The sequence below is a fragment of the Sphaeramia orbicularis genome, chromosome 1 (assembly GCF_902148855.1).
Source record: "Sphaeramia orbicularis chromosome 1, fSphaOr1.1, whole genome shotgun sequence".
NCBI classification, from domain to species: Eukaryota; Metazoa; Chordata; class Actinopteri; order Kurtiformes; family Apogonidae; genus Sphaeramia; species Sphaeramia orbicularis.
The window spans coordinates 34,239,919-34,255,368 of NC_043957.1; the positions used below are offsets into that span (position 1 = coordinate 34,239,919).

Here is a 15,450-nt window from a genome sequence, read left to right on the forward strand (position 1 = left end):
TTTGCATAAACACACTACTTTTAGCTGGACTACATAGCATGCTCGCTGACAGGTCATATAACCAAATCTAAATTAATGCTAACATTATATAAAATACAGCCATATCATACTAACAGGTGGACACTATAATTAAGAACTGTGAACGTCATGAGAGAACCCTCTGATTGTCTTGTTAGTGTAATTTCTCCACAACAAGTACTATTACTTCTACTTCTAGAAGCAAAATAAGTTGAATTCAATAAACAGTGCCTTGGTAGCTGTCAATCAAAGCCCCTACAAACACTCACTCAAAGTGGCAACGTACTTAATAATGCATACATTTTAGTCTTGATGTAATTTAATGGGTGCGTTATGTAAGGATGTTTGTGTTGTAAAGGTGGGCATTTTAACATGGGGTTCTTTGGGATTTGATTTTCGGAGACCACCTCAAATAGATTTTGGAGGAACTACAGTTTTTGACACTTGAGTGTTTGCTTCACTTATGCCCTGGAGGTCCTCACTTATAACAATAAATACGCTGAGTACCACTAATCTACCTTCAGCCTTCGTCTATCCATTCTGTCTCCTTTCTTTGCTTCTTCTTCACATTCTAAACTTCACGAAAATCTGGAAAGATTTGTATCTCCCTTTTTTTTCCTCATCCTTTTGCCTTTCTATGAACTGAGCAGCATGACAAGAATAATATTATAGCTTTGACATAATGTTGAAACAGCGTTTTAAATAAAGACAGAAATGAATTCCCCAACTATGGGTAGCAAAACCCCTAGGCATCACACTGCATTCAAATGTAGTGAGCAGGTCATAAAAGATTTATTACTGAGCATGCAGAAAACAAATTATACAAGTTAGGGCCAGCAAGGCTGCAGACCAGGCTGCAGGCCCATTCCATGCCCTGTTAAAGTTTGGGAACTACTAGTTTATCCTTCTACTCAGAGATTGATGGTTTTGACCATTTCTGAAACTTGTGGCTGCTTGTAGCTACAAGTAAAATGCACATTCTGAGGTACACGTGTTGCAGCCCAGAAACCTGTATTTTAGAATGCAAATCTCAAACAGTAATTCCACGACTAATGGTTCTCATGCTGAGTCTTTGTCATAAAAAGGAACAAAGCCACTCAACCATACTTGAAGTCAGCTAGCTACAAATTATAAAACCCTAGGTGATTTGTTCTTTTTAACTTTGCCAGTGAAACATTCTTTAGCCTTTCAGCCACATCTACTGTGATGCAAGGTCTGGCACCATCAGAAAGGAAGACACACTGCCACTTATGTTTGTGTTATTACTTTTTTCAGTACATGTCCTAATAAAAAATCGGTAATTGAGCAGAAACATTTTCAGAATTAACCAAAATTTAAGGGCTTACCACAAAGTGCACATGTACTGAGGTTCCTCTTTAGAACCTCTCAAGTGAGTTTTTGGGGAATGGGTTGCATCTTTCTGTGCAAGTTGATTCCTCATTTCTAACAATTTTCAGAACATGTTTTGTTTTCTTACAAGTGCATGTTTGATAAAACCAGCTATCTGTTCATATAAAAGCCTATGCCAACCTGCTTAAAGCAATTGTAGTAGATGGTGTGAATATACTGAGGGCTGACTGATATCATGTCGTTTCTTGTGAAACCCTCTGCAGCCTCAGCCTTGTTACTTTTATAACCTGACATGGACCTGTCCTCTACAACAACAAAAGCCTTGTCAGTAATTCCTACATGTTTTAAGTCTCACACTTCTTATTCTTTATATGCTTCATTAAAATAGTAACAGGAGTAGATACAGTAGATCCTGTGTAAATGGCCTTCAACTCTCTCACATTTTGCCACTGTCTTGACACCGTTTTCTTCATCCTCTGTCTTATGCTCTCTTTAAATCCCTCCTGTCTCTGAACAGTAGACGCTTGGTCTGGGCAGGTGATATTAAAAAGATACCTTTCTTATCTTTCCTCGTCTCTTTCGCTCCTCTCTTTGTGTTACTTCCTCTTACCTCCCTCTTGAAAATCCCCCACTTCTTCCCCCCCTCTCTCTTGCTCACTCTCCCAGACAGTGTAATTCCTTTAAAATGATGAGCGAGCGAGGCCAGGTAGACTATATTGAAAGGATTTTGCCAACTGACGAATGGCACAACCAAGCAGATGAAATTGTAGTGAGCGTCTCACTGTGCAGCCAAGAAAAAAATGTGAGCTCATTTTTACTCAGACACACACACTGACACGGTGTTGGAAGTCAGACACAGTCTTGTCTTGTCAAGTCAAACATATATAGACCAAGACCCGCAGACACTCACTCCTTACCAAAGCCTCAAGTACTCACCTCCTCTTACACACATTCTTGAGCATAATAACACCACCTGAAAAAGAAATTAGTAGGTCTGAGTCAGTTTGTGGTTTGCTGGTCTGGTCCAGCTTGACCCTGCCCGATTACCTGGGCTGTGATGGACTTTTCACTGACCACCAGACACCAGTTTAATGCCGCGTTTCCACTACGTGGTACCGGCTCGACTCGACTCGACTTGGCCTTTTTGCATTTTCATTATGAAAAAGGACCTGGAATCTGGTACCCGGAACTAGTTTTTTGGTATCACTTCTGCCGAGGTTCCAAGACTGGGGAACAGATACTAAAACGTGATGTGTAAACACTGCAGACTGATTGGTCAGAGAGTTGTCTCTGTGACCCGCCGTTTCACAAAAAATGGATGCGGAAGTTGACAGTAAATACAGCAGTAGGTTAATCCACATGATGACGGCCCGCAAAACTACACCATGGTCGGTCGAGGAGATTCAGTCTTTGGTGGCTGACGTAAAAATTCAGCATGAGCTTGACGAGACAACACGCAACGAGCGACTTTATCAGCAACTCTCTGAGCAGACAACACTGAAGTAACGCCCCGCATCGCTATGACGTCCAGCTACTCTAAAGTTGGTAGTCTGCTTTAATGGAAAGGGTCTCCAGGAATAGTGCCTGGTACCTGAGTCGAGCCGAGTCAAGTCGAGTCGAGCCGGTTCCTCGTAGTGGAAATGCGGCACTGGATGACACATTATTGGCCAGTGCTGGGTAGCATCCCAAGGAGAATGGCATAGTACAAAGCTTACAGCTGCACAAATAAGCACAAACTGATGCTTTCCACTCAATCTTGGTCACTGACTGCTGCATGTTTGCTCACACTGATCACCCGGAGTTAACATGGGTACGTCATGTCTGGCTGGCAATGGCTGCTCCTCATAGGTTCTGCCCCTGCCCATAATGCACATAATATAAAGGTCTAGTGTTGTGCATTTATGGCGATTTTTCTTTTTTTCTTTTTTACTGAATTTTGGCCTCTCTTGCTTATAAGTAATACACAAACTGGTGAGAATGTGATGCCATGCTCCAACGTCTTTTTCTCATTATTGTTTTGTTTTTATTAGAAGGTGGTAAAGCAGCTTAGAGGTGCCTTCGTGCTACCAAGTGAACTGGATTCGCTACAGTCTGATTCACGGATTCAGGCAGTTTCATTGCTTCCAATCGGAGGTATCTGTCGAGCGGACCGACACATAGTGGCAAAATTCAATGTTCTGCTTCAGTCTAGAGGCTTTGGCTTCATAGTAAAACACCAGTTCAATGCTAGGGATTAGAGCTAAAGTGGGAATAGGTTGATTTAGCTCTAATTTCTGTAAGAAAGTTATTTTAAACAGCATTTTATAACCAATATGAGTGTAGAGTTTTAATATTGATCATATTTAACATGGACAAGTCAGTTTAAAACGTGTCAACTTGTGTTTTTTTTCTTGTTTTTATTACAACTATCTGATTCCTTATTTCGACACCATTGGCTGGTGCCGTTTCCTATTTCATTTTCAGCACATTTTATATGGTCACATTGGTGATTTTAGCCAGCTGTTTCCAGAAGACCTTTCTACATTTTTGCTAACCTTTGGTATTTTAAAGAAACACCACTGTCTCTTTATTGTAAATGGCTGACTTTTGGCTTATAGAGGACATCAGTATGTGGTTTGTGTCCTGGTTCCTGTCCTACATAGTCTGCTGCTTTGTGTGTTTGATTGAGTGAGGGAATACTTGTGTGTTTATCTGTGTGTTTTTGAGCTGATATGGAGTGAATTGAACAGTGTAGTGAAGCAGTGAAATAAATTGTCCTTTAGGCTGGATATTTGTTCAGACCAGTAGACACTGACTATCAGTCTCTCTCTACCTCTCAACCTCTCTCTCTCTCGCTCTGTCTTTCTCTCTCTCTCTATGTTACCTCAATCAGAAACGCAACCATAGTTTGGAACAATTGTTTTCAGTACAAAAGTGTAATCGTGAACTATATATTAAACACATATTTCCTAGAAGTTTAAACTGAAGCAAGACAAAGAGGACAGTTCTCTGGCTTACAAAAGCACATTTGAAGAAAATAGTGAAACCATGCCAGAATGGAAACCAAATACATTATCAAACTAGAAGGGGACTCCTCCACGATGTACCCCGCCTTCGCCTATAGGTAGCTGGGATTGGCTCCAGCACCCCCCCGCAACCCTAGTGAGGATAAAGAGGGTTCAGAAGACGAATTAATGAATGAAACTAGGCCTCTGCCAAGGCCAATACTCCACAGTTATTCAACTGGTTAGACCTGTGCTTTCCTTCTTTTTGTCCGTTTGTGATACTGGTTATTTCAACTGCCTGGTATCATGGTAACAGAGGTCTTAAGGGCCATCGACATCACAGTTAAAGCTTTGGCAGTGCGGCCCCTTATATGAGCTGAAATTAAGTTAACTCATGCGTACATCAACCTTTAGTGATGGAATCACTGCGCCAACTGGTTTTGTATCAATAATAAGCTGTTTTGTTACAACCACACTAACAGAGCTGCAAGTGACTAATCAATCATGAATGTTTTACTGCCAAAAACTGAGATTGACAACACAAGGGTGGATCAATTTTCAGTCAGTGGAGGGGAAGATGCATAGTGCACATTTAGTTTTCTTTGAGACTTGCACTAATTGTGTCCAATTTGAAGGTGATCCAAAAAAACACATGAGGAAAATGTAAAGAGGAAAAAAAACTGAACATCTTGCTGCTTTAGTTTGACTGCACTGGTTTGCCTCGTTTTTTTCTTCTCATTATTGTTTTTACTTATTCTTACTCATAATTTATGAGTAAGAATAAATCAGTCATGTTCTGTATTGTAGTCAGTGTGTCTTTGTTTCAATAAATCACTCTGCAATTGATCCCAACAAGTTTTTAGCTGTTTTGTGGACCAGAGACGCACTTATATTTCAGCAGATATTTGCTGATATTAACCTATAAGATTTTCACCGTTGCCAATGGTAGATACTTGTGTTATATTAGTGTTTTTGTTTTCATAGATTTGTTAAATATCTATTCGTTGAAAGATAATATGATTAAGAATAGGTAAAATAGTAACTATTTTTGTATTTATAATGAAGACTTCTTCATTCAATGGGGGGGGGGGTAATTAAAAAAAGATTTAAGAAACAGAAAATAATATAAACATCAGTACCAAATATTTTACAATCAGTGCTTTCTTAGTTTGTACATTCAGGTGAGTTATAACCATGTTTATATCTCAAGTCAGCATGAACAGGATGTCTTACGAACTTTAGCCATGATGTGTCACAATATTTTTGTCCATATAGTTTATAAACATCCATTTTTCCTGAAAGTTTAATGGGAGATTTTTCTTCCTAAGTGAGATGTGAAGAAAGTAGGTGGTTAGTTGTGGTACAAAATTATTATTTACAGTCAGAGCACGAATGATATTTTAGAAATTTAGAGGCAGACCCTTTAAAATCCTAGTCATAGATTAAAATAAAATTTTAAAAAATCAATGTTGAGAGAAATTACGTAAAAATCACCTCTGATGCATTTTGGAAGCAAAGATACCAATTTGAGCAAAACTAACTAATGCAATGCAATTATTTACACGTGACATTTGGCGTTATTGTTTTGTAGGCCAGACTCTGGTTAGAAAAGAAACACCTGAATTCATTGTGTCTCAATACTTTTGTCCATCTAGTGCACAGGTGTCAAACATGCGGCCCGGGGGCCACATCCGGCCTACCAAAGGATCCAGTCTGGCTCGTAGGATGAATGTGTGAAATGCAAAAATTACACTGAAGAAATTATCAATTCGTGGTGTAAAAATCATTTTAATTCAGGTTCCACATACGGACTAATAAAGATGTCAGTTAGGTTAGACCAGTAAAATATTATCACAATAAGCTATAAATAGTGACAACTGCAGATTTTATTTTCGTTTTAGTGTAAAAAAAGTAAAATTACATGAAAATGTTTATATTAACAAACTATCCTTTTACAAAAAATGTGAATAACTTGAAATGTCTTAAGCGAAGTAAATGCAATTTTACCAATGTTCTGCCCGTTACTAAATGTTTTGTGTATTTGTAATTGTCATGTACTTAACTTGTAATGCACGTGTGTAAATTATATAGAATTGTTAAAATTGCACTTGTTTTTCTTAAGACATTTCAAGTCGTTCATGTTATTCAGAGTTTTAAGGAAACATTGTAGATGTAAACATTATCATAGTGTAATTTTACTTTTTTCATTGTTCATATTTTACTGTTCACTTGAGATTGTATTGGGGTGAATGTTGCCCTTGAACTAAAATGAGTTTGACACCCCTGATCTATTGTATGTAATCATGCAGACAGACAGACAGGAGTGTTTGCATAACCTCATTACAAAGATCTTTTGTAGCATTTATATTGAACGAACCAGGAGAATGCACATTACAACTGGAGGTGTTGGTCATTAAGAGGAGATTTATTGGAGTGGCTGCAGTGGTTAATATGCCTCTGTGACTCAAAGGAAACTAGCCTTTCCCCTCCTCCTAGCCTAAAATGCTTCGGACAAGCTGAGTATCAAATCAAAAATCTCTTTAGCCACAAGTGTGTGTGTGTGTGTGTGTGTGTGTGTGTGTGTGTGTGTGTGTGCGTGCATCTGTATTTGTTTTCTTTTTGTTTACAGCTCATTGGCAGCAAATAAACCTCATACCTACCCCTCCACTACAATGAATCTCAATCATGCTAAACACAAATAAACCCAAATCTGTTTACGAAATGAAAAGTCACCTCATTGTACTGATTGATGTATTTCCAAAAAAAAAAAAAAACAGAAAGAAAGGGAACATGTTTTAAATTACTTTAATCCACTCTTTGTTAATTAGACTAAACTCTCCGAGGCATATATGAATGCTGAACAGTGTAAACATTGAGCAGATAATGAGATTTTAAAGCATCACCTGAATTCCTAAAATAGACTTCCATATTTGTTCAAATGAAGGGTTCAGTCCCTCTGCTCTTCTGGAGAAATCACCTCCATATGCTCTTGGATGCAAAATCAGTCATGTGTTGAATTATATTATTTTCCGTTTACCTCAGAAAGTATTTTCATTCCTTTCTTATCATTCCAGTCAAAATTAATCATTGTTTTTCTTACTTGGCTATTATAAATATTTCATTGAATAGCACCTAAAAACAATAAATACCTTCAACTTATTTATACTCAAAATTTTTGCCCCCCCTCCCCCTTTTTTTTATAGTCCAAAAGAGCACTGTTTTAGAAACAGTGACAAATAAATATGACCCAAAATCCATCAGTACTATTTACTCACTATTATAAAATGATCATGACTTGATCAGGAGCAGTTTGTAGGTTTTACTGGTCACACGAGCAGCTGCATGAATGCAAATGTATTCAACATGAGGCAAACATAGGATAACGTTAGCCTTTCATAGCATTAGCCTTTCATAACATTAGCCTACTCACACAGTTTAATATTGGCAACAAAATCGCTTCTCCTCTAAATGTGCAGTCATATGACCAGTAGTTTAAAACAGTGACTCATTCTGAAACCACCTTAAACTTACCTCAGAATTATGTATTCCATGAAAGTAGGTTCTCTCAATATGTGTCACTCATTTGAAACACATTTATTCTGCCTTTCTCCTTCACATTTCCAATAATTGCGCATCTCTCAATGAGATGTGCAGGGACCTGTCAATCAACTGGGGTGGCACTGGACCCTGAGGTGTCCAATCAGGTTCCAGAGGTGATCAGCACTAAGCAAAGCCCTGGCTCTGGTGCTAAGTTAGCAATATTTTCCTCGGCATGACTCTGATTGACTTATCAGTCCTCATGCCTAAAGTTAACCAATCTAATCAATGAAGGTACCAAGTACTAGCCAATTAGAGGCAGAGTAGGGCGGGTCGTGGCTTCACCATCCTAGGGGAAAAAATGAGCACTTTGGCTCAGATACCACTGAATGGTGCACATTAAAGGGGATTTAGAAGTGGGAATACGCAATGGTGATTGAAAATTAAGTAGGTGTACACCACATACCGCCGTATACCCTGGACTACACCACTGCTTGTATCATCCTGCAGTCATTTGTCTCTCTCCCATCTGTGTTTAGCTTACCCTCTTTCCCCAAAATACCTCGCAAGCTTGTGCTCCCAGATTGCACACCGGTATAGTTATACTCAAGAACACACACACTGTGTTTATCTAAATGAAACCCATATTTCGACTCCATCTCACCTCCTCTCTGTTACTTACTCTTTCTCGTCCCCGTTCTTTTTGTTTTGTTGACTTTTCATTTATCCCACTTCCTGTCTGAATACCTCCTGACCTTTAGCAAACAAAACACACACATAGATGAGTTCACACACACACACACACCATACACAAATACATGATATGGGATGGAAAAGGTTGAATATAGCTATTTGTAAAGGTTATCTTGCCCACAGCTATTACGGGATAACACTACAATGGTTGTACAGAGGGAGAGAATAGTCGAGTCAAAAAGAAGGAGGGACGAGGCATGCTCATCGCTTACATATCATGACTCATCAGTATTGAAATAGCATGCCATTACAGCCAGCTGTGTATTGGTATTTATTTCCCCGTGCGTGTCAGTTTTTGTGACATGTAGCAGGCTAGGTCGTGACTCGCTGCGGAAATAATTGATTGCCACTTGCCTTAATTCATGTTCATAACCTTCTTCTGATACAGTCAAACACATGAGAAGCTCACGGCCTCTTTCTGTCTGAGTTCATATGTGTGTATATTACACGCTTGCATTGCTGCAGACACCTAATTTACTCCAGAGTCTGACAAATTGGCTGTTTTATGCACTTCTTATATAAACATGGCTTTTTAATGTCAATGTATTCAAATAAGTGTGTGAACATAAAAACACAAAAGCCGCTCACATCTTCATTCTTATATTGTAGGGAAAGAAAGCACATATTTTCTTGATCCTAAGCATATGCTAATGAAAAATACGTTATAAATTATCCTCAGGGGTGCTTGTTAAAGGCCCAGACAAATATGTATATGTGTGTGTGTGTGTGTGTGTGTGTGTGTGTGTGTGTGTGTGTGTGTGTCTGTATATATATATTTAAATCAGCTGTTGATATTTAGGATTTTGATTGCGATAACCTTTTACAATCTATTTTATTGTTGCCCTATGGACAAATAATCCCTTCAGAGAGATTGTATTTTTGCATAGATTTCACTTCTGCTCAAGTTAGTCGCATTTAAAATAAGTGTTAACCCTAAGGATGTAGCAACCTTGAAAAAAATCTAGATTGAATATTTACTTACTCACCTAGCTCTATGTTCAAGACTCATTCAGAGGATAAAAACAGGAGAATGATGGCTGTGATGACAACTTGCCACCAAGACTCCATCAGATGTTTTCCTACTGCAGAGACCTTTTGTTGCCTAAAAAAAATAAAACCAAGTGGTGCCAGGCACAACAAACCCCGCCCCTCGTATGTATTGTAGCTTATTTTGGCATCAATCTAACTGATGTCATCATGTCTATGGGTGTGCTGATGTCAACATATCAATTTCCTCTATATATGTGCCAAGTTTGAAGTAAATTAAAAACAAAATTGATGTTTTTATAGACATTTGAAATTTCACCCATCAGAAGAAAATGGGGGGGGGTTTAAAATTCATTAAAAAATGGAACTTTGACCTTCTTTTCCCAAAATGTAACCACGTCTATTCTGGGTCACTGGCAATGAATAAACCCAATTTGGTATGAATTCAACCAACAGTTTTGCTGCTAAAGCGTTAACAAACAAACAAAGAAACAAACCAAACCAAAAACAATACCCCTTGCCTCCCTTTCGGGGGGGGGGGGGCTGTAATAAAAAAAGAACACATGACTCCCCTAACTGACATTTAGGCCTCACTTTTCCATAGCATCATCTATTTTATATAGTCTGTGGCCTGGACATGACTTTTTGTTTTCTTTTCTTTATTTTTGCAGGTGTTATAATGGTGATGCCTATACACTTACCTCACTGGCAGACATGGGAATTTTTAATATCTAATTAATCAGATTAACTGGAGTGACTGAAGGGGCACCAAACAGATCGACAGCATGACCCTGTATGAATTTGTGAACTGACTGTCAGCCTGTACAAAAGTTTTATCACATGAAAACAGTGTAATAAGCATGGCTGCATTTCCATTTGCCACCCCCAGTGTTAGTGTGGCTAATTTGGATCAGACATGTGCTGATGAAAGGTTTATTTTTTATTTTTTTATTTTTTGGCACTGGAAAATCTTGATGCAATTTTCTATTAGTGTCACATCCTACATGTGCTCATTCAGAACTGTATACATGTGCTGGTTCTATGTAGGTAACCTGTATGTAATTCAGACAGTTGTTATAGAGTGCGTCTGTTCAGTTAGCTCGTCTAATCTCCACGTTAGTTCAACGAACTGTGCTGCTTTTACTTCCAGACCACCTCCATGGACGTCTTTCTAATGAACACACACACACGCTCTCTTCCTCTCACACAGACAAATTCTCCCTAAACATTCTCATTCACAGACACACATTTAGTCTTCAGTACACACTTACATAGCTACACATACACACACTCAGCACCGCACACTAATGAATGGAACTCCTGCATTCTAATCCATCAGATTAATTGGAAGTGCCCAGCCATGGATTGAGGAATTTTTCATCCGCAAGCACTACTCTTGCTCAGAGCCTCTATCTGCAGTTCCTGTTTATGTTTAAGATGGTAACACACAGAGAGCAACATCTTGAAATTTTGTACAAAGTAATTTTCCTTTTACTATTAATAACAAAGGAAGCATTCCACCTTCATTACATGAATTATGTGTAATGTTTTTGGGATGAATTTATTCCCCGTTTCAGTTTCCTGTACCTCATTTGCTAATCTCGAACTGGATTTAGCCGTAATCTCCCATAGTGACTGTTCCATAACATATGTCTGAAAACAAGGCCAAGCTTGTCTGCACCATTTGCATGTGTTTGACGTGTATAGTGTTTTAAAAGCTCAAGGCAGATCTTTCTTTTACTGTGCTACATTGTTAGAAACATTGGAATGTCTATTCTAATCCAAAGGGTTTACAATTGTACAAGGTTTTCCATTTCAGTTAAGCATAATAACCCATAATATATATGTACAAGTCATATTATTTAGCCTTGTGTTAATATCCTTAAGGTGTACAGTTCTGTAGTGTAGTTGTAGTATTGTATTATATAGAAATAGTGTTGTTGTTTTTTTCCATTTTTCCTAGACATATTGCAGAGCTTTTGTGTTTGACTGCAGTGGAGTTCTCGCGTTTCTTTACTAAGTGCTAACTCAGTTTATGTATGGGCTTAGATAAGTTGAAAAGGCTGTTTTTGAATGAATGCGGGACCAGATTGTAAAAGAGGACCTGCCAAGTTTGGTTATCACAGTTTTTAAGAGACATGGGAGTGCTTACTGGAGCGTACATCATCAATACAGTTCAGTAAACATCCACATCACTCCACACATTTCACAAAGGTATTTGTTTGCTTGTGGGCAGGAGTGTGATGTTTTGTAGATAAATGTTCTGTCACTAAATAGTAAAAAGGATGGAAATAATGATTTTTTTGTAGATTCTCTTAGAGAAGTTTCTTAACATCTGTAGAACTCTTTTTGTTCAGTGAGAGTAGATTATAGTTATATTATTTCTGGTTTATTTATATTTGATATTTTTATGACTTCTGTGATTTTAATTTAGCATTGTTATTATTTTTGTATCTTTTGGGTATTCAGATTCTTATGAAGTGATTTATTTATATATTTTTTTATTATAGTCCTCCGGCTCTTTATGTTTACAGTGCTCTGTTTTTGTACTTGTGCAGATTGATTATATTTACATTACATTACATTGCTACCAATGTATGTAATTTCAACTGACTGAATAATTCTAAACCCTGATGAAGGCTCTTTGGATTCACATTGAAAGAAACGCTTTTGGCTCATCCATGACTGTAAAATAGATTTTTATCATTACTGTAAGAGCTTCATTAGTAAGCTATATAGTGTTTGGGTATTTTTAAATGGAGTTGTATTTTAATGAGACTGAAAAGTCTGGAGAATGGAACTAAATTTTTACTCTTTTTTTTAAATGCAGCTTTTTAACTTACTGCTTCACCATCAATATCAAGTTAGTTCTCTTTACACCTCTATGAATGTTCAAACTTTAGTACTTATGACTTATCACATCATGAGCTTAAACTAATATTTTACCAAATTACTATTCTCTAAATGTTTTTGTTCAAGGAGAGATGTATTCATGACACCACCAACTACCCCTTCCAGCTACTTATTCAAAGATTAGGACACCAACTCCCTAAACAGCACACTCTACCACAATCAAAAGAGACTTTTTTGTTGTGCTAATAAAGGATCTTTGGTTAGTTAACCAGTAAAGGAAACGTCTTGATAACAATTCAAAGGCCCCTGCTAATGCCAAAAAAAAAAAAAAAACAGGTTTGTTTTGAAGACAAAGGAGTCCGTTTCCCTCCCTCTGCTTTCAAGTGCAAAAATTCTTCATTACTCTCCACTGAAGCAAGAAAAAGCCGTCCACCCTTTACTCCTCCTCTTTTGTCATCTCCTATTCATCTTTCCATTCGTATTCCTGTCTGATTGGAAAAGAAATGAGGAGTAGAGCAGTGAAGTAGAAATAAAACGACCCTAGATGTGCCGTAAAGCCAGATGCTAATAATCTGAAGGGATTCAACAATGTGAAACATCCTGAAAGACATCCTTTCTCCTTCTATTTATCTCACTTCCCCAGGAGTTCTACTTTGTCTTCCTCTGTCTGACCTCACATCTTATCAGAGTGCATTGCTTGAATAAAGTTTTGTTTTAAGAAACATGCTAGTAAGGAAAGTGTCCTCAAAGGTTCATAAGAGGCAATCACTTAGTTGAACAGAATATGTCATGTGTCGATCCTATAGTCACTGTAAAAAACATCAAGGACTTTTACAAATGCATCGGTAATGCGTTATGTAAAACATTAAGGTTCCTGATTCCTGATGATACAGGATACATGAAGTGAAGGTGAAACAATAGCTGCAAAGTTTAGCAGTAGGAGTCTCTATTAAGTACCAGGGCGGTGAATATGAGTTAATATAGTCTTGTTGGAGCAAGTGTTCCTGTAGGGTTAGATTGACCTTCCTTCCCACTCAGTGAAAAGGTAACACCTCGGTACACCTACGCACTAGATGGGAGAATTCTTTTATGACTCACGACACACAGGCGCACACTCACCTGAATGTTCTTAAAAAATGATTCACAAAGATTCTCAACAGAAATATCATCGGAGGGTAAAATTGGTGGTCACTGTACTGTGATAATTTAAAGCAGATGAATAATGAAGTCAGAAAATACGAGGGATTTCTACATTTATTTGCCTTTTCTCTGACTTTGTTATCTGTGAAGACTTAGCAAAATGTCTTGACCCTCTTTGTTTACCTGATTGTTTCTTTTCTTTTTATTCCATATTGTCTTCACCTTAAAGCAGCGTATGACTTTCATCACAATCTTTTTTTCTTCAAATTTGTAAAACCAGAGTGATATCCTAATTATCACTCGTCCGTTAGTCTTTCCGTACTTACACACCTGAATCATTTCACTCATGATGAACAACTTCAAAGATGACTACATCATAAACACAGTCCACTTGTTTACATAACAAACCGAAACGTCAATCGGGCCTTTTCGGAAATTTTCAGAGCAACAAAGATGGCGACCACTCGAAGGTGGTTTCTTACAAATTTGGCAAGAAAACAAGCCAGATCACTACAACGAAAAATGTATACAGTCCACCAGGGATTGTTTTAAAGAATGAGTATAGTCGGTGGATGGAAGTAAAGGCAACATTTGGGTTCAGCACTCATGAAGAGACAGTGAAATTGCATTCCCACAATGCACCTCACAACAAAATTTCCAAAAAGGCCTAAGTGACATTTCAGTTTGTTATGTATTCAAGCGGTCTGTGTTTATGATGGAGTCATCTTTGAAGTTGTTCACTGTGAGGGAAGTGATTCAGGTGCATATGCATGGAAAGACTAATGGATTAGTGATAATTAGGCTATCACTGGGGTTTTACAAATTTGAAAAAAAAATTGCGATGAAAGTCATATGCTGCTTTAAATTTTCAGTTATAACGTTTCCTTATGTAAGTTGTCATTAAATGAATGCAACAATGTTAAGCTAATGTGTCTCTCTCTCTCTCCTCTAACCCACAGAGTTACATTCATGGCAGCAGTCAAGCTCAGTTTGTGGCAGAGTCTCACATCATCCTTCTTCTGAGTATCCTTTCGCAAATGTGTTTGAGTGTGTCTGTTTCATGTGTGGAACAAAATTGATACACAGTGCAGCAAAATGCAAATCATGCAGAGTAATTCAACATTGTGAGAAATCCAACTGTTCATCTTTGCAACAAATTCCACTAATTCCCATCGCCATGATTGTGCTTCTGTTTGCTTACATACAGCACCTCCAAAGCTATCTTTTGTATGTCTAAAATGGCATCCAATTTTTCCGTCTGCTACATTTATTTTCCACACACGAAAGCTTTGTCGCCTGCCTGCTTTCTCCATAGGGAGACTGTCTGCTGGACTGAACAAACAGACAATACAAAGACAAGAGATTGTACTCTTTTAACTTCACCTCCTTGCCTGATTTGTTCCAAATTCAACCCCTGATGATAGGCTCTATCTATGTGTGTGTGTGTGTGTGTAGGTTTGCTTGTGTACTTTGGTTTGTTTTTTGGTTTATCTGCTTCTCCGTCTGCCTGTGTTTGTGTATGTGCATGCACTGATGCTTTTGTGTGAGTGTGGGTAACAATAGCGTTCATTTCTCGCCGTTGTGTTCGCACCCATGGGAAATAGCAGGTCCAAGGTCGCACCTGCTGCAGAGCAATATTTGTTTGTCCACGCTTGCAGTTTATTTATTTTTTATTTTTTTCTGCCCATCTGATTACATCTAAATGAAACACACACCTGCTGAAATGCGAACACACCTCCCCTTGTTGTCACTGCAGGTGGTGTAAACACATTTTATGACCGTCATAGCAATGTCCCCATAGATGAAACCTTGTTTAGTCTACCTGCCC

General features: G+C 38.1%; 1 protein-coding gene across 1 annotated transcript in view; it reads left to right on the plus strand.

Moving 5' to 3' along the window:
* Nucleotides 1–15,450, plus strand: part of tusc3 (tumor suppressor candidate 3) — a 102,492-nt gene that overhangs the window by 58,892 nt on the left and 28,150 nt on the right. Inside the window, exon 7 of the mRNA XM_030146460.1 lies at nucleotides 14,582–14,645. Within this exon, the coding sequence (XP_030002320.1) occupies nucleotides 14,582–14,645 (64 nt within the window). The remainder of the gene's footprint in view (nucleotides 1–14,581; nucleotides 14,646–15,450) is intronic.